The sequence below is a fragment of the Staurois parvus genome, unplaced genomic scaffold (genome assembly GCF_062004578.1).
Source record: "Staurois parvus isolate SC_StPar_1 unplaced genomic scaffold, SC_StPar_1.0 ptg000191l, whole genome shotgun sequence".
In the NCBI taxonomy this organism is placed as follows: Eukaryota; Metazoa; Chordata; class Amphibia; order Anura; family Ranidae; genus Staurois; species Staurois parvus.
The window spans coordinates 7,155,496-7,176,229 of NW_028317987.1; the positions used below are offsets into that span (position 1 = coordinate 7,155,496).

At 42.7% G+C, this 20,734-nt stretch overlaps 1 protein-coding gene across 1 annotated transcript in view; it reads left to right on the forward strand.

Annotated features, from left to right (window-relative positions):
- The first annotated feature begins 5,365 nt into the window (after positions 1-5,365).
- Positions 5,366-20,734, forward strand: part of LOC149461946 (uncharacterized) — a 61,822-nt gene continuing 46,453 nt past the window's right edge. The window contains exon 1 of the mRNA XM_089677760.1: positions 5,366-5,443. Coding sequence (XP_089533886.1) covers positions 5,366-5,443 — 78 coding nt within the window. The remainder of the gene's footprint in view (positions 5,444-20,734) is intronic.

The following is a 20,734-nucleotide window of genomic DNA, read 5'->3' on the forward strand; positions in this document are numbered from 1 at the left end:
CCCTCAGCTCCTCTACTTCCCTCAGACCCCTCAGTATTTCCCTCCCTCTGACACCAATGATGGAACATATTCTTCATGGCCGGCTGGGGAATGTTTCCTTCCTCCTGAGCAGCAATGTAAGGGGCTCTATGCTCCATACTCCTGACCCCGGCACTCCATCATTGTGTTGGCTGCATAGTGTAATGATTGCCCATTGGCTGCCTGTGTAGTGTCATCATTGCCCTTTGTAGGCCATGTATGGTCAGGATGGTCCTTGTCTTGTCTATTTATTGTCAGTGCTGTTTGTTTAGAGGACCATATTACTAGAATTTATCTCCACAATGAGGAGAATGTTCCGGCCCCGGAAGTGGGGGAATGTTCTGCCCCTGAAAGGGTTAATCTGGGTTCCCACACTATATATGTGTGTATCATCATCTGCTGGAGATAAAAGACGTCACAGTGACTATGGAGGAAGAGGACAGACATGACTATGGAGGAAGAGGACGGACATGACTATGGAGGAAGAGGAAGGCCATAACGGGTGGGTTACTGGGTGTAAATAGAACATAACATCTTCTGATGACCTCCCATCCTATGCCCTTCTGACCCCTGTACACTGCCCAACTATTCTTTTACGCTCTTCTGTTCACCTCCCATCCTGTGCCCTGCTGACCCCTGTACACTGCCCAACTGATTCCATTACACTCTTCTGCTGACCTCCCATCCTGTGCCTTGCTGACCCATGAACACTGCCCTACTGATTCCTTTACACTCCTCTGGTTACCTTCCATCCTGTGCCCTGCTGACCCCTGTACACTGCTCAACTGATTCCTTTACACTCTTCTGCTGACCTCCCATACTGTGCCCTGCTGACCCCTGTACACTGCCCAACTGATTCCTTTACACTCTTCTGCTGACCTCCCATCCTGTGCCCTGCTGACCCCTGTACACTATCCAACCGATTCCTTTACACTCTCCTGCCACCTTCTCATCCTGTGCCCTGCTGACCCCTGTACACTGCCCAACTGATTCCTTTACATTCTTCTGCTGACCTCCCATCCTGAGCTCTGCTGACCCCTGTACACTGCTTTGCAAACTGCTGACCCTATCCTCCACCCCCTGACATTTTATAACTGCACCCCCACATCAGAACGGCTAGATCCGGCCCTGGTTTGTAAGGCTAAAAATACCTTGTTCCATGCGGTGGAACCCCTGTGTGTGTCTGTGTGTGATTTCTATTCTCTATTCCCAGAGCCCTGGATATTCTGCTTTCCCGAGGAAGACATTGAAACATTTTGTGAAGTTGTCCACCTTCTCAGCGAACTCTTCTAGTCTATGGAGGGGACCATACAGATCTACATACAAAGATCCGAACACACAACGATCGAATAACCCCAACAATACCAAATACTCACCAACTCCTAATCCTCTTCTCTTCTACATGACAGCTGGAGGGGGTTATGGGGGCCGAATCAGCCTCTCCCCAGTATAGGGAGGTGAGATGACTACAGGTTTGTGCTAAAGGAACTGAAATCTGCTGACATTTCCCGTTACAGGAATTCCACAATAACAGCCGAGTCCTTATCACTGTCAGCAATGTGTATGTGTAATATCCCTCCCCCTGTTCTACCGGCCAATCAGATACCACGAAGGACTATTTCCTCATCATTTCTGTTCTCTACAAACCCCGAGAGAGAAATCTACAACCCAGACACCTTCCCAGCCAGAAATCTTCATCTACAAATACATTTCTACTGAACCAGAGGAGCTTACACTCTAATGTCCCCTCCCCCACAGTCACATCAGTCTCTGTACCAGAGCAGCTTACACACTAATGTCCCCTCCCCCACAGTCACATCAGTCTCTGTACCAGAGGAGCTTACACTCTAATGTCCCCTCCCCCACAGTCACATCAGTCTCTGTACCAGAGGAGCTTACACTCTAATGTCCCTTCCCCCACAGTCACATCAGTCTCTGTACCAGAGGAGCTTACACACTAATGTCCCCTCCCCCACAGTCACATCAGTCTCTGTACCAGAGGAGCTTACACTCTAATGTCCCTTCCCCCACAGTCACATCAGTCTCTGTACCAGAGGAGCTTACACACTAATGTCCCCTCCCCCACAGTCACATCAGTCTCCGTACCAGAGGAGCTTACACTCTAATGTCCCCTCCCCCACAGTCACATCAGTCTCCGTACCAGAGGAGTTTACACACTAATGTCCCCTCCCCCACAGTCACATCAGTCTCTGTACCAGAGGAGCTTACACTCTAATGTCCCCTCCCCCACAGTCACATCAGTCTCTGTACCAGAGGAGTTTACACACTAATGTCCCCTCCCCCACAGTCCCATCAGTCTCTGTACCAGAGGAGCTTACACTCTAATGTTCCCTCCCCCACAGTCACATCAGTCTGTGTACCAGAGGAGCTTACACTCTAATGTCCCCTCCCCCACAGTCACATCAGTCTCTGTACCAGAGGAGCTTACACTCTAATGTCCCCTCCCCCACAGTCACATCAGTCTCTGTACCAGAGGAGCTTACACTCTAATGTCCCCTCCCCCACAGTCACATCAATCTCTGTACCAGAGGAGCTTACACTCTAATGTCCCCTCCCCCAGTCACATCAGTCTCTGTACCAGAGGAGCTTACACTCTAATGTCCCCTCCCCCATAGTCACATCAGTCTCTGTACCAGAGGAGCTTACACTCTAATGTCCCCTCCCCCACAGTCACATCAGTCTCTGTACAGAGGAGCTTACACTCTAATGTCCCCTCCCCCACAGTCACATCTCTGTACCAGAGGAGCTTACACTCTAATGTCCCCTCCCCTAGTCACATCAGTCTCTGTACCAGAGGAGCTTACACTCTAATGTCCCCTCCCCCACAGTCACATCAGTCTCGGTACAGAGGAGCTTACACTCTAATGTCCCCTCCCCCACAGTCACATCAGTCTCTGTACCGGAGGAGCTTACACTCTAATTCCCCCTCCCCCACAGTCACATCAGTCTCTGTACCAGAGGAGATTACACTCTAATGTCCCCTCCCCCAGTCACATCAATCTCTGTACCAGAGGAGATTACACTCTAATGTCCCCTCCCCCAGTCACATCAGTCTCTGTACCAGAGGAGCTTACACTCTAATGTCCCCTCCCCCACAGCCACATCAGTCTCTGTATAGAGGAGCTTACACTCTAATGTCCCCTCCCCCACAGTCACATCAGTCCCTGTACCAGAGGAACTTACACTCTAATGCCCCTCCCCCACAGTCACATCAGTCCCTGTACCAGAGGAACTTACGCTCTAATGCCCCCTCCCCCACAGTCACATCAGTCTCTTTACCAGAGAAGCTTACGCTCTAATGTCCCCTCCCCCACAGTCACATCAGTCTCTGTACCAGAGGAGCTTACACTCTAATGTCCCCTCCCTCACAGTTACATCAGTCTCTTTACCAGAGGAGCTTACACTCTAATGTCCCCTCCCTCACAGTCACATTAGTATCTGTACCAGAGGAGCTTACACTCTAATGTCCCCTCCCCCACAGTCACATTAGTATCTGTACCAGAGAAGCTTACACTCTAATGTCCCCTCCCCCACAAACACTATTATTATACATTTATATAGCTCTGACATACCATAGTGCTGTACAGAGAACACTGAACCAGTCTTGTAGGTAGGTAGGTAGGTGGTCTTTTTCCTTTTCCTTAGGGTCCCCTCTGGATACCAATGGTCACACCTGGACACAGCTAGGAGATCTGGGAAAGTGAAGTCACCTCAGTTGTGATCACAAGCACTTCAGCTATGTTGGTATAACATGGGGGATGTTATAGTGTATCCTCCGGGCAGACTCCACATATCACCTTCACACCATCCAATCACATACATGTACATTATGTTCACCTTTAGTCAGCAATTATTTGTATGACGTCTGCATTACACCCACGTCTCTGCCTTATCTGTCACACCATATCTGGCCCAACGCCCTGATCACGGCTATCATCTGACCCTACGTCCTGACCACGGCTATCATCTGGCCCAATGCCCAGACCACGGCTATCATCTGACCCTACACCCTGACCACGGCTATCATCTGATCCTACACCCTGACCACGGCTATAATATGGACCTACACCCAAGCTGTGGTTACAACTTTTCAGGACTGACAGTAAAGATTATCTGCTTTTTTGTAAAGTTTGCAAAAACACTCATTTCTACCTAGAGCTGGCCAAGACAGTTGTGTTAGTGTTAGGAATGGACTGGCCAGCAATGGTGGGACTCACCTGCCTTTTTGATCTGCAGTACCAGGGCTGGCCAGCGGGTGCTCCCAGCAATCAGAGACTCAACCTTTCAGCCAGCTAACACCTGGAACTGATGATACTGGGGTATTTAAGGGATGGCCAGACTTGCAGACTCTGCCTTGGTGTTGTGTTTGTCCTGGGCCCTGTATCTGTCCTGCATCCTGTTTCTGTTCCTTCGCTGACCCTGATCTGAACTGCTGCTGACTTCTCCTGCTCTGATCCTGGCTTGTGACCCTGACCACCCCTCTGTCTGACCCTCTGTACCTCGCTGCTTGCTACCTGCTGAACCTGGCCTGTGACCCCGACCATTCTCTGCTTGCTCCCCCCGTACCTACCTGCCCAATTGATATTGACCCGGCCTGCCTGACGACGCTTGCTTGTATGTACTGTTATCTGTGGGTGGTTGGTTTGGTTTGTTTGCACTGTATTATGTTTAGTATTGCCCTGCGTTTATGTTTGTATGGTTAGTGTTAATAAATTATATTGTTTATCACATTTCTGAAGTCTGCGTTTCCCTGCATCAGTCACACATCTCTGGTCATACCTGGGAGCCCTGACAGTTAGTGTGTACAAAGATCATATATATGTGTGTTACACAAGCATCTTGTATCAGTGTGTACAAAATAGATTCACTTATATTCCATTAATACTTTCAAGTCCCATCTGTCTCTGTACCACAGGAGCTTACACTCTAATGTCCCCTCCCCCACAGTCCCATCAGTCTCTGTACCAGAGGATCTTACACTCTAATGTCCCCTCCCCCACAGTCCCATCAGTCTCTGTACCAGAGGAGCTTACACTCTAATGTCCCCTCCCCCACAGTCCCATCAGTCTCTGTACCAGAGGAGCTTACACTCTAATGTCCCCTCCCCCACACTCCCATCAGTCTCTGTACCAGAGGAGCTTACACTCTAATGTCCCCTCCCCCACAGTCACATCAGTCTCTGTACCAGAGGAGCTTACACTCTAATGTCCCCTCCCCCACAGTCCCATCAGTCTCTGTACCAGAGGAGCTTACACTCTGCACCAGAGAGGTTGTGGTGCAGTTGCTCTCTATCTCCAGACCCTAGGGGGTCTGGAGATGGAGAAACATGGCCAATTCTGGGATAGACAATATGGGAAATATATGCGAGCGCACCTACAAAGAAAGTATAGCAGCTGTACACCAGGTAACCATAAAACCTCTAAAACAATGTAAAACAAAAGTGCAACGCTGAAAAAAAGACACTATAAATATAAATCATTAAATAAACAGTTCATATGGTGATTTCAAGTGACATCAGGTGCTTTCATATAATCGTATCCTTCTGGTGGTAAGGTGCTGTGAGATAAGGTGCAGAAAGAATGCACACTCACCAGAACGCACAATTTAATGAGCGTTTGTAAATATATGTTTCTCCTGAGGTCATCTGCTGGTCAGGGTGATGTCTGGAATCCAATATCCTCCCTTCAGTGGTCCTGGATGTTTATCAAGGTGGTCCAGTATACCCCTCAGGTAGTAGCCTATGGACTGCTCTGTAGTGGTAGGGAAAGCTCCTTCTCCAGTGGTCAGGTGGATGGCTGTGGATTGATACTCCCCAAGGGAGTCAAAGCAGAGACATCTCCATAGTGTAGTAAGTATATACTTTATTAGGGCAAAACGAGGATATATAGAATAAAATTCAGTAGATGTACAAGCGATTACATGGACTAACCGTCCAGTGTTAAAGATGGCCGCCGGAGCTCCATGATGCTCCGGCGGCGTGACGTCACGGCATTGCTGGCTCCTCCTACGCGTTTCGTGCGCACGCACGCCGTCTGGGGGGATTTGCCAATAACGCCGAGCCGTGTGACGCCAATTTATATGCTAGGTGCATGCGCATTAGGGAGGCGCCATATTGTAGAAGCCTAATTCATGGACGTCCGTGCAATCGTACGGGCGCCATTTTCTGTTGGTTGTTTCTAAATCCAAAATAACATTGCAGCTGCGATGTATCTATTACACTGGCAGTAGTTAATTATTTTGTATATAGACGTGGACAACTGCCATCCATTGTCCCTATATACTATATTTCACCTATCAAGGCTGCCCAATATGCATTCTTATTATAATAATTAGAAATAGTTTGCAAAATTGAAAAAAATGGACATTGAAACACCTTGTCAATCAACCAGTAAACCTGGTATTCATTTGAAGAAAATGCCAATTAATTTCAAATAGAAAATATAGCACTAGCATATAAATAGTCTATATTTACAATAAAAATCCATTGCATCATGACATGATAAAATTAGATTATAATCAAAATATTCATAACAAAGTTACAATCAAGGTAATACAAATTATTGTTGTTGTTCCTAAATGATAACCATAACTAATTTTATTATATATAAAATAGTATTAAAATAGTAATAAAATATATCTACTTAAAATATATATATAAAAATTATTTTATTTTATTAAAACTTAATATAAAACCCACATGTAATCACATCATGATTCTAAAGAGCACATCTGATATTTTAAATATTTTAAAAGGTATCAGACCATATTTTATCTTATTCTATTCTGTTAGAACCCCAAATAAAACATAAATCCGAGAGATATTAACAATTATTAAGGAAGCAATTCAAGTCTATATCTATATTGTGGCTTTTGGGTGCAGGGTCCGGAGCTCATGTATCCAACGTGTTTCAAGTTGTGAAACAACCCGCAGTTTATTGACCCCCCTCCAATGTGGTTGTACCGCATCTATTCCAACAAATTGTAAGGACGAAGGGTCTTTATTATGTTTCTGTTTGAAATGATAGGACAAGGAATGATCCTTATAACACTTTTTAATGTTATTGACGTGTTCTCTCAGTCTGTCACGTAAACGTCTAGTTGTACGTCCCACGTACTGGAGTTTACACGAACATTCAAGGATGTAAACTACGTTCTTACTGTAACACGTAATGCATTTATCAATATTGTATGTTCTACCCGTAGTACATGAAATAAAAGAATATAGTTTATGTTTTCTTATGTTATTGGTTGTGCATATGACGCACTTATTACAAGGAAAAAATCCTTTTAGATTTGATGCAAAAGAAATTTTCTCGGGGATTTATGACATTCGGTGCTAATCGATGTCGCAGGGCCACAGCTTTTTTATATCTAATTTCTGGCTTATCTGGTAGAATTTTAAAAAGAATAGGATCCGTCATCAGAACATTCCAATTTTTATTAATTATACGTTTAATAGCTCTATGCTGTATGGAATATGTGGTTATGAAAGGACAAGTCAAGGATTTATTTGGCGTTCCTTTGTTCTCTAGTAGCATACTTCTGTCTGTATTTGCTACTTGCTGAATTGTGTTATCCAGATTTTGTTGGGAGTATCCTTTTTCCAGGAATTTTGTCTTAAGAATCTTAGCTTGTGTGTGATATGTGTTGAGTTCTGTGCAGTTCCTGCGAATTCTTAAAAATTGGCCTTTCGGGATATTTGCCAACCATGTGGGATGGTGGCAACTTTCAAGCGGAATGAAACTGTTCCTGTCAGTTTTTTTAAAAAAGGACTCAGTTACAATCATGCCATTAACATTCGATAGTGTCAGGTCAAGGAAATGTATTTCTTTAGTACTATAAGAATAACTAAATTCAATATTAAGTTTATTGTCATTGAGTGTGGTAAAAACATTTAATAAAGATTCCTCCTCCCCATTCCATAATAAAAACACATCGTCTATAAATCTTTTGTAAAATATTAACTCTGGCCAGTCTCTGGCATAAATTAAAAACTCCTCCCAGTAGGCCATAAAAAGATTTGCTAAACTGGGGGCAAATTTTGCCCCCATAGCTATGCCTTTGGTTTGGAGAAAGTAGTTGCGGTCAAACCAAAAATAGGTATTCTGCATAGCGAACTGTAATAGTGATAGAATATACTCCATATGTGAGGGGGACAAAGTACTATGAGTGTCCAGGAAATATTTGGTAGCTTCCATCCCATCAGCATGTGCGATGTTACTATATAGGGAAGTGACATCCGCTGTTACTAGAAAAGTCTGAGGTGAAATCCTAATATCTTTCATATCATTAAGAATATGTTTTGTGTCTTTTAGAAAGGAAGGGGTTTGTGTTACTAGCGGCTGCAGGAAATAGTCTATATATTCTCCTGCTTTTGAGAATAATGATCCTATTCCACTGATGATAGGTCGTCCTGGTGGTTTCACCGGATTCTTGTGTACTTTCGGAAGTATATAGAACACAGGAAGTTTCGGAGCTGAAGGACATAAAAAATCCTTCTCTTTTTTATTTATTATGCCATCTTCAAATCCCCTTTTTATGATATTTTTCAAACCCTTTTTAAGAGTTGGTAGGGGATTGTTAGGTAAGCGTATGTAGGTGGTGGTATCGTTGAGGATTTTATATGCTTCCTCAAGATAATCTGATTTTTGAAGTATAACCACCCCTCCTCCTTTGTCCGCTGGTCTAATAACTAAGTCTTTTCTTTCTAAAAGAAGATCGATCGCTTTGGTAGTGTCTGTATTGGGAGTCTGTTTTAATTTGAGCTCATCCAGATCTTTTAATACCAGTTCTCTAAAGATATTAACATGAGACCTGGATTGGGGTGGGGGGTTATAGGTTGAAGCATTTCTTAACGTTGAACAGTTAGCAGTGTTATTATGATTGTAAGTAATAGGATTAGAGTAGAAATACCGTTTTAGGGAAAGCTGTCGTGAAAATCTATGAACATCAATGTAAGTTTGAAATTTATTTAACTTTTTCTTTGGAGCAAATTTCAACCCCTTATCTAGGAGCTGTAGCTCCGGTTGCGTTAATACTGTATTGCTCAAATTGAAAATACCTTGACCTGCTAAGTTTTCCTTCTTTTGCCTGTGTCTGTTGACCCTTTTGCCACCCCTCTTCCCTCTGCGGAACCGCTTCTTTTCCGGATCCTTCCTTCCCCTAAAAAATGCACCTGAGGTGTTCTGTTTGGGCCATGGTTATATGATGTCCTTGGCGGTGTATATTGATGGTTCCTATTATCATAATAATCCCTATTGTATTGTGTAGCTGATGGTTTAGTTTTTGGGTTAGAGGGCATCTGATTATAGTACCTTGAGGATGCTCCTGTTCCTTGCTGGTGGGGATATTGGTTCTTATTAGGGTAGTGTTGCCAATTACCAGACTGATTTTGTTGAGTGTGGTATGGGTGTTCATAAGCAGGATGCCATTGCAAGTTCCGTGAACCTACATTCTGGTCGGCAATTGGTTCAAATCTATTATAAGTTGGAACATTGTACTGACTGGGTTTCCTGTTATTTCTAGGAGACTGGTATTGTTGATATGCAGGTTTGTGTCTATTGTCAGATTGTGCTTTTTTAGGTTTCCCCTTATTATTATCAGTAGGGTTTGTTACTGTTTGGGAAGTATCTTCATCGGATTGCCATTTGAAAACTACATTATCTTGATAGTCCTTAAAGTCTCTAGTATACTTTTTCTTTTTCTTTATTTTTTGTTCTTTTTCTATATTTTCAAGGTATTTCTTTACTTTATCGGATTCTTTTTTATATTCTTCCGTATCTCTATATGGAATCGTGGAGCTCCGGCGGCCATCTTTAACACTGGACGGTTAGTCCATGTAATCGCTTGTACATCTACTGAATTTTATTCTATATATCCTCGTTTTGCCCTAATAAAGTATATACTTACTACACTATGGAGATGTCTCTGCTTTGACTCCCTTGGGGAGTATCAATCCACAGCCATCCACCTGACCACTGGAGAAGGAGCTTTCCCTACCACTACAGAGCAGTCCATAGGCTACTACCTGAGGGGTATACTGGACCACCTTGATAAACATCCAGGACCACTGAAGGGAGGATATTGGATTCCAGACATCACCCTGACCAGCAGATGACCTCAGGAGAAACATATATTTACAAACGCTCATTAAATTGTGCGTTCTGGTGAGTGTGCATTCTTTCTGCACCTTATCTCACAGCACCTTACCACCAGAAGGATACGATTATATGAAAGCACCTGATGTCACTTGAAATCACCATATGAACTGTTTATTTAATGATTTATATTTATAGTGTCTTTTTTTCAGCGTTGCACTTTTGTTTTACATTGTTTTAGAGGTTTTCTGGTTACCTGGTGTACAGCTGCTATACTTTCTTTGTAGGTGCGCTCGCATATATTTCCCATATTGTCTATCCCAGAATTGGCCATGTTTCTCCATCTCCAGACCCCCTAGGGTCTGGAGATAGAGAGCAACTGCACCACAACCTCTCTGGTGCAGAGTGTAAGCTCCTCTGGTACAGAAACTGATGGGACTGTGGGGGAGGGGACATTAGAGTGTAAGATCCTCTGGTACAGAGACTGATGGGACTGTGGGGGAGGGGAAATTAGAGTGTAAGCTCCTCTGGTACAGAGACTGATGGGACTGTGGGGGAGGGGACATTAGAGTGTAAGCTCCTGTGGTACAGAGACAGATGGGACTTGAAAGTATTAATGGAATATAACTGAATCTATTTTGTACACACTGATACAAGATGCTTGTGTAACACATATATATATGATCTTTGTACACACTAACACAACTGTCTAGGCCAGCTCTAGGTAGAAATGAGTGTTTTTGCAAACTTTACAAAAAAGCAGATAATCTTTACTGTCAGTCCTGAAAAGTTGTAACCACAGCTTGGGTGTAGGTCCATATTATGGCCGTGGTCAGGACATAGGGTCAGATGATAGCCGTGGTCAGGGTGTAAGATCAGATGATAGCCGTGGTCAGGGTGTAGGATCAGATGATAGCCGTGGTCAGGGTGTAGGATCAGATGACAGCCGTGGTCTGGGCATTGGGCCAGATGATAGCCGTGGTCAGGGCGTTGGGCCAGATATGGTGTGACAGATAAGGCAGAGACGTGGGTGTAATGCAGACGTCATACAAATAATTGCTGAGTAAAGGTGAACATAATGTACATGTATGTGATTGGATGGTGTGAAGGTGATATGTGGAGTCTGCCCGGAGGATACACTATAACATCCCCCATGTTATACCAACATAGCTGAAGTGCTTGTGATCACAACTGAGGTGACTTCACTTTCCCAGATCTCCTAGCTGTGTCCAGGTGTGACCATTGGTATCCGGAGGGGACCCTAAGGAAAAGGAAAAAGACCACCTACCTACCTACCTACAAGACTGGTTCAGTGTTCTCTGTACAGCACTATGGTATGTCAGAGCTATATAAATGTATAATAATAGTGTTTGTGGGGGAGGGGACATTAGAGTGTAAGCTCCTCTGGAACAGAGACTGATGTGACTGTGGGGGGAGGGGACATTAGAGTGTAAGCTCCTCTGGTAAAGAGACTGATGTGACTGTGAGGGAGGGGACATTAGAGTGTAAGCTCCTCCGGTACAGAGACTGATGTGACTGTGGAGGAGGGGACATTAGAGTGTAAGCTCCTCCGGTACAGAGACTGATGTAACTGTGAGGGAGGGGACATTAGAGTGTAAGCTCCTCTGGTAAAGAGACTGATGTGACTGTGGGGGAGGGGACATTAGAGTGTAAGCTCCTCTGGTATAGAGACTGATGTGACTGCGGGGGAGGGGACATTAGAGTGTAAGCTCCTCTGGTAAAGAGACTGATGTAACTGTGAGGGAGGGGACATTAGAGTGTAAGCTCCTCTGGTAAAGAGACTGATGTGACTGTGAGGGAGGGGACATTAGAGTGTAAGCTCCTCTGGTAAAGAGACTGATGTGACTGTGGGGGAGGGGACATTAGAGCGTAAGCTTCTCTGGTAAAGAGACTGATGTCACTGTGGGGGAGGGGGCATTAGAGTGTAAGCTCCTCTGGTACAGAGACTGATGTGACTGTGGGGGAGGGGACATTAGAGTGTAAGCTCCTCTATACAGAGACTGATGTGACTGTGGGGGAGGGGACATTAGAGTGTAAGCTCCTCTGGTACAGAGACTGATGTTACTGTGGGGGAGGGGACATTAGAGTTTAAGCTCCTCTGGTACATAGACTGATGTGACTGTGGGGGAGGGGACATTAGAGTGTAAGCTACTCCGGTACAGAGACTGATGTGACTGTGGGGGAGGGGACATTAGAGTGTAAGCTCCTCTGTACAGAGACTGATGTGACTGTGGGGGAGGGGACATTAGAGTGTAAGCTTCTCTGGTACAGAGACTGATGTGACTAGGGGAGGGGACATTAGAGTGTAAGCTCCTCTGGTACAGAGATGTGACTGTGGGGGAGGGGACATTAGAGTGTAAGCTCCTCTGTACAGAGACTGATGTGACTGTGGGGGAGGGGACATTAGAGTGTAAGCTCCTCTGGTACAGAGACTGATGTGACTATGGGGGAGGGGACATTAGAGTGTAAGCTCCTCTGGTACAGAGACTGATGTGACTGGGGGAGGGGACATTAGAGTGTAAGCTCCTCTGGTACAGAGATTGATGTGACTGTGGGGGAGGGGACATTAGAGTTTAAGCTCCTCTGGTACAGACACTGGTGTGACTGGGGGAGGGGACATTAGAGTGTAAGCTCCTCTGGTACAGAGATTGATGTGACTGTGGGGGAGGGGACATTAGAGTGTAAGCTCCTCTGGTACAGAGACTGATGTGACTGTGGGGGAGGGGACATTAGAGTGTAAGCTCCTCTGGTACACAGACTGATGTGACTGTGGGGGAGGGAACATTAGAGTGTAAGCTCCTCTGGTACAGAGACTGATGTGACTGTGGGGGAGGGGACATTAGTGTGTAAGCTTCTCTGGTACAGAGACTGATGTGACTGTGGGGGAGGGGACATTAGTGTGTAAGCTCCTCTGGTACAGAGACTGATGTGACTGTGGGGGAGGGGACATTAGTGTGTAAGCTCCTCTGGTGCAAAGACTGACTTCCTATCAGTAGAAATTTATTTGTAGATGAAGATTTCTGGTTGGGAAGGTGTCTGGGTTGTAGATTTCTCTCTCGGGGCTTTTAGAGAGCAGAAATGATGAGGAAATAGTCCTTCGTGGTATGTGATTGGCCGGTAGAACAGGGGGAGGGATATTACAGATACACATTGCTGACAGTGATAAGGACTCGGCTGTTATTGTGGAATTCCTGTAACGGGAAATGTCAGCAGATTTCAGTTCCTTTAGCACAAACCTGTAGTCATCTCACCTCCCTATACCGGGGAGAGGCTGATTCGGCCCCCATAACCCCCTCCAGCTGTCATGTAGAAGAGAAGAGGATTAGGAGTTGGTGAGTATTTGGTATTGTTGGGGTTATTCGATCGTTGTGTGTTCGGATCTTTGTATGTAGATCTGTATGGTCCCCTCCATAGATTAGATGAGTTCTCTGAGAAGGTGGACAACTTCACAAAATGTTTCAATGTCTTCCTCGGGAAAGCAGAATATCCAGGGCTCTGGGAATAGAGAATAGAAATCACACACAGACACACACAGGGGTTCCACCGCATGGAACAAGGGATTTTTAGCATATATGAAATATCTTGCGAGACAAAAACTCCTTATTAATACACTTTAAAGTTGGATCGCAAACCTCTAGCACATAACTACCAATGTGGCAAAACGCAAAATAATAACATATAGTGTTGCGCTCCCAAACCTCCAATTAATATACTATTATTTGAATCACTTAATCTCTATTCTAAAGATCACAATAATTAAGAATGATGTATGTAATTGATCATAAATATAATAACCTTAAGCTGTGAATCAATACAGATGAATCATGTGCATGAATAAATAAAAACAAAAAAATATAAAATAATAAAAAAGTGGAAATAATGTCCCAAAAAAGTGACTTTGTGCTGAAAAATCTTCAATCTATAATGATTATAAATCGGTGACTGCTTGTGAATCCTCCCACAAGTGAAGATGTGCGCTCACCTCATAGGAAGCCTGCAATTAGGCTATATAAGCTTGCGGTTCTCCTCCTTTGGAACCTGCTTGTTTGGAACTCCTGCTTTGAGGTAATGAGTATCCGTGGTATACGATATATGCTATGGGATGAATCGCTTCTCCAGAGGGTGCAACTCCTCTATATTTTCGTCTCCATGCGGTTATGTATTGTATACGGATAGTGGTAGCACTAATACAATCCAAAACTACCGCTGACTGTCGGAGCTGTGTACCCGTGGTCCGGCAAACGAACTGACTCCCTCCGAGTGACGTTACAGTCCCACCCCTACGCGTTACGCCACTGGTCACGTGGCTTCATCAGGGGGATTTCATTGGTCCGTCACTCGCACATTGCCGGCTTATAAAGCACGGCCCCGCCATTTAAATGACTATCTAATGGGGGCAGCCATTTTCCTGGAGGTGAATATAATTTGTAGACGCTATCTTCCATTGCTACATGTGATGATAGTAACACTTTAATCATCCCGAAGGGATACATAGTATCACAATTCCGCAGTCAGCGTGGATATAACCCATCTATCCAATAACATGAGTATGCAATATAATGCTGGTACATCCATGTGTGGGATAAGCAAACATTAACAAAAAACAAAACCTATGAAATTACATCAATAAATATGATAATTTAATCCATGATAAAAAACAAATAATTTTTAAAAATAAATTAATAAAAATTAAAATAAAATAAAAAATATAATATGCTAAAAATATATATGGAGTATATGATATATACTTCCTTATATCATAATGTGCAAATAAATGTACCTATAAATGATACATATACTTGTAATGACAACCTAGAATACTAGGGTGAGCCCTATTGAAAACTGGTTTAATAAGGTGTAGTAGGAGCTACTCAGAAACGAATAATGTCCTAATCCTAATTCCGATATATCTCCACCGCACCCCATCAAACCTCTATATAATCGTATAACAAGGACTAAATAAATGGTGGTAGGTCTAACGTATATTCCTTAATCTAAGTGTCACTAATAAAACATGATAAATCAAAATCCTTGTTTAATCCTCCTGGTGCTAAACTGCCCAACTCATAAATCCAAAATGATTCTTTTTTACTTGTTTCGCGTACTAGATTATCCCCCCTCCAATGTGGATTATGTTTAGTGATACCCCAAAATTCTATTTTATCTATATCTTGATTATGGTGAATTTTAAAATGTACTGATAGATGATGGTATTTGAATCCAATATCTATATTGTGTACGTGTTCTTGCATGCGTTCTTTCAGGCTTCTCTTTGTACGACCTATGTATAGATAATTGCAGGGACATTTTAAGGCATACACTACACCTGTACTGTCACAAGAAATGAATTGATCTATTTTGTATTGTTTACCATTCCTCGGATTAGTAAATGACTCTCTACGTCTTGGATTCGAGTGTGTTTTTCTACAACTGTAGCACCGACCACATTTGTAAAACCCCGTTCCACTAAAGAAACTTAAGGTATTTCTCAAAGTTTGGGGGGGTTCTAACACATTTTTAACTACTCGGTCACGAATATTTGGTGCTCTTTTATAAATAAACCTAGGTTGTTCTTTAACGATATTCTTCAAGGTTTTATCAAGGTGGAGTATATTCCAATGTTTATTTATAATTTTCTGAACATCTCTATATTGTCTATTATACGGTAATACTATAGATAATTCTTGTTCTCTAACCTTTTGTTGCTTCTTCTCCTCTAACAATGTTGTTCTGTCTATAAGTTCTATTTTACTTCTTTCATCCAATATAGTTTCTTTCTTGTAACCCTTATCTACAAATCTTTGAACGAGTATTTGGCTTTGTTCTCTGTAATCTTCAATATTGGTACAATTACGTCTCAACCTGAAAAATTGTCCCCTTGGTACATTTTTGATCCATGGTCTATAATGGCAGCTATTAACAGGGATATATGAGTTACGATCAGTTTTTTTGAAATAATTTTTAGTTATTATCCCTCCATCTGTATTCACTAAGGTGAGATCTAAAAAATTTATTTCCTTCTCATTGATATTCCAACTCAATATAATATTTTTGATGTTTAAATTTAAATTTTGGTAGTAATCTATCAATGACAGTGTATCGCCTTTCCACAATATCAGGATATCATCAATAAATCTGCCATATAAAGCTATATTGTTGTTTATATTGGTGAATACTACTTCCTCCTCCCATTTTGCCATGTACAAGTTGGCAATACTGGGTGCAAAACGGGCGCCCATGGCAACTCCCCTTATCTGCAAGTAGTACTCGCCCTTATACCAAAAGTAGTTGTGGCTGAGGCAAAATCTGATGCATTTAATCAGAAATTTAATTTGTTTCTTAGAGAGAGAAGAATATTTGTTCAAAGCCCAAGTTGCTGCTTCTATTGCTCCAATATGATCAATTATGGTATAAAGTGAAGAGACGTCTGCTGTACTTAGAATTAGATTATTCCTCTTTTCCACTGTTTGAACAATATTAATCACATGTGTAGTGTCTTTAATATACGCTTTTGTTTTCTCTACTAAGGGTTGAAGAAATTGATCTATATATTGTCCAATCCTAGATATTAACCCATCTATACCATTAACTATAGGTCTCATGGGGGGATCCTCTAAACTTTTATGTATTTTTGGTATTGAGTACAAAACCGGTATCTTACTTACTGAGGGCACCAAATATTTTGCTTCCTTTTCATCCAAAATGTTTCTTTGTTTTCCATATAGTATTAGTTTACTTAATTCTGTTTTATATGTCTTTGTAGGGTTATTAGTTAATTTGCAATAAGTATCAGTGTCTTCTAACATTTTACTCATAGAAATTTCATAAGAGTCCTTAGATAATAATACTATTCCCCCCCCCTTGTCAGCTGGTCGCACTACTAAGTTGTTTCTATCTTGTAGAGACTTTATTCCTCTATTTATATCAAGTTCTCCTTTAAACGTTTTGATCTTAAGTTCTTCTATGTCTTCCATCACCATTTTCTTAAAATTGTTTATATATAGATTATCTTGATTTTTGGGATTGAATAATGATTTATTTTTCAATGTGCTATGTTGTATATTACCAGTACTCTGGCTATTAATCACAGTAGGATTCTGTAAAAAATATTTTTTTAAATTTAGTTTTCTCACAAATTTTTGCACACTTACATAAGTTTCAAACTTGTTCAATTTATTAGTTGGCGCAAACTTCAAACCTCTATCCAATGTTTTAATCTCATCACTAGTCAATGGTATACCACTCAAATTGTATATACCTTCCCCTATGGGTCTCTTCTCCTTTTCTTGTTTCCTTTTTCTTCCTCCTCTTTTTCCCCTCTTTCTGATCTTTCTATATTGTGTGTGGGATTGTAATCCCATCCTAAAAAAGGGTTGGGGATAGAGTTGTCCTGTTGTTGTTGCTCTAATGGTGAATAACTATTGTGAACTGGAACATTGTACATATGATTGTATGGTGGGGGGTATCCTTGTGATTTATGGCTTGGGGATTTATAGTAGTTGGGTCTATATCCTTGTGTGTATCTAGGTGGATGTCCATATGGTCTCCTGTAACCCCCTCCTCTATATCCTGGATTATAATAAGGTCTAGAGCCTGGATGAGGGAATCTCTGGGGTTCCCTATTCTGGGATTGATAATGATCATATTGCCTCCAATTGTTAGCATATTGAGATGGTCCCATCTCTTTTTTAGATGTGGGAGTTTTTTTATGGTTGTGGATTGGAGCTGCATTTTTTGGTGTAACAAATCCTATAGTTTTTTTAACTGGAGATCCAGCTCCTGTCATGGATTTAGTGGGTGTATTTTCTACTGATGATGTACCTGTGTTATTATCTTTACTTTGCCATTTAAACACCTGTTTTGAATTATAATCTTGTACCACTCTTTGATATTTCCTTTTCTTTTTTCCTTTATTTTCTTGATCTTTATTCTTTACACTCCTGTTTAATTCACTCATGTACTTTCCAAAATCAGAGTGATCTTTAAATGTTTCTATTTTTGTTACTTGTTCTTTCATGTTCAATTCTATTTTCCTCATTTTCCTTTGTTTTCTTTTTTTAAGAAATACTAATAACTCTAGACTTTTCTCACTAAAAAAATTTTATTGATGTAATTTCATAGGTTTTGTTTTTTGTTAATGTTTGCTTATCCCACACATGGATGTACCAGCATTATATTGCATACTCATGTTATTGGATAGATGGGTTATATCCACGCTGACTGCGGAATTGTGATACTATGTATCCCTTTGGGATGATTAAAGTGTTACTATCATCACATGTAGCAATGGAAGATAGCGTCTACAAATTATATTCACCTCCAGGAAAATGGCTGCCCCCATTAGATAGTCATTTAAATGGCGGGGCCGTGCTTTATAAGCCGGCAATGTGCGAGTGACGGACCAATCAAATCCCCCTGATGAAGCCACGTGACCAGTGGCGTAACGCGTAGGGGTGGGACTGTAACGTCACTCGGAGGGAGTCAGTTCGTTTGCCGGACCACGGGTACACAGCTCCGACAGTCAGCGGTAGTTTTGGATTGTATTAGTGCTACCACTATCCGTATACAATACATAAAAGCATGGAGACGAAAATATAGAGGAGTTGCACCCTCTGGAGAAGCGATTCATCCCATAGCATATATCGTATACCACGGATACTCATTACCTCAAAGCAGGAGTTCCAAACAAGCAGGTTCCAAAGGAGGAGAACCGCAAGCTTATATAGCCTAATTGCAGGCTTCCTATGAGGTGAGCGCACATCTTCACTTGTGGGAGGATTCACAAGCAGTCACCGATTTATAATCATTATAGATTGAAGATTTTTCAGCACAAAGTCACTTTTTTGGGACATTATTCCCAATTTTTTATTATTTTATATTTTTTTGTTTTTATTTATTCATGCACATGATTCATCTGTATTGATTCACAGCTTAAGGTTATTATATTTATGATCAATTACATACATCATTCTTAATTATTGTGATCTTTAGAATAGAGATTAAGTGATTCAAATAATAGTATATTAATTGGAGGTTTGGGAGCGCAACACTATATGTTATTAATTTAAGGTATTTTTAGCCTTACAAACCAGGGCCGGGTCTAGCCAGTCTGATGTGGGATGAAGTAAAAAAATGTCAGGGGGTGGAGGATAGGGTCAGCAGTTTGCAAAGCAGTGTACAGGGTCAGCAGAGCTCAGGATGGGAGGTCAGTAGAAGAGTGTAATGGAATCAGTTGGGCAGTGTACAGGGGTCAGCAGGGCACAGGATGGGAGGTCAGCAGAAGAGTATAAAGGAATCAGTTGGGCAGTGTACAGGGGTCAGCAGGGCACAGGATGGGAGGTCAGCAGGAGAGTGTAAAGGAATCAGATGGGCAGTGTACAGGGGTCATCAGGGCACAGGATGGGAGGTCAGCAGAAGAGTGTAAAGGAATCAGTTGGGCAGTGTACAGGGGTCAGCAGGGCACAGGATGGGAGGTCAGCAGAAGAGTGTAAAGGAATCAGTTGGGCAGTGTACAGGGGTCAGCAGGACACAGGATGAGAAGGTGGCAGGAGAGTGTAAAGGAATCATATTGGCAGTGTACAGGGGTCAGCAGGGCACAGCATGGGAGGTCAGCAGAAGAGTGTAAATGAATAGTTGGGCAGTGTACAGGAGTAAGCAGGCCACAGGATGGGAGGTCAGCAGAAGAGTGTAAAGGAGTCAGATGGGCAGTGTACAGGGGTCAGCAGGGCACAGGATGGGAGGTCAGCAGAAAAGTGTAAAGGAATCAGTTGGGCAGTGTTCACGGGTCAGCAGGGCACAGGATGAGAAGGTGGCAGGAGAGTGTAAAGGAATCGGTTGGATAGTGTACCGGGGTCAGCAGGGCACAGGATGGGAGGTCAGCAGAAGAGTGTAAAGGAATCAGTTGGGCAGTGTACAGGGGTCAGCAGGGCACAGGATGGAAGGTAACCAGAGGAGTGTAAAGGAATCAGTAGGGCAGTGTTCATGGGTCAGCAAGGCACAGGATGGGAGGTCAGCAGAAGAGTGTAAAGGAATCAGTTGGGCAGTGTACAGGGGTCAGCAGGGCACAGGATGGGAGGTCAGCAGAAGAGTGTAATGGAATCAGTTGGGCAGTGTACAGGGGTCAGCAGGGCACAGGATGGGAGGTGAACAGAAGAGCGTAAAAGAATAGTTGGGCAGTGTACAGGGGTCAAAAGGGCATAGGATGGGAGGTCATCAGAAGATGTTATGTTCTATTTACACCCAGTAACCCACCCGTTATGGCCTTCCTCTTCCTCCATAGTCATGTCCGTCCTCTTCCTCCATAGTCATGTCTGTCCTCTTCCTCCATAGTCACTGTGACGTCTTTTATCTCCAGCAGATGATGATACACACATATATAGTGTGGGAACCCAGATTAACCCTTTCAGGGGCAGAACATTCCCCCACTTCCGGGGCCGGAACATTCTCCTCATTGTGGAGATAAATTCTAGTAATATGGTCCTCTAAACAAACAGCACTGACAATAAATAGACAAGACAAGGACCATCCTGACCATACATGGCCTACAAAGGGCAATGATGACACTACACAGGCAGCCA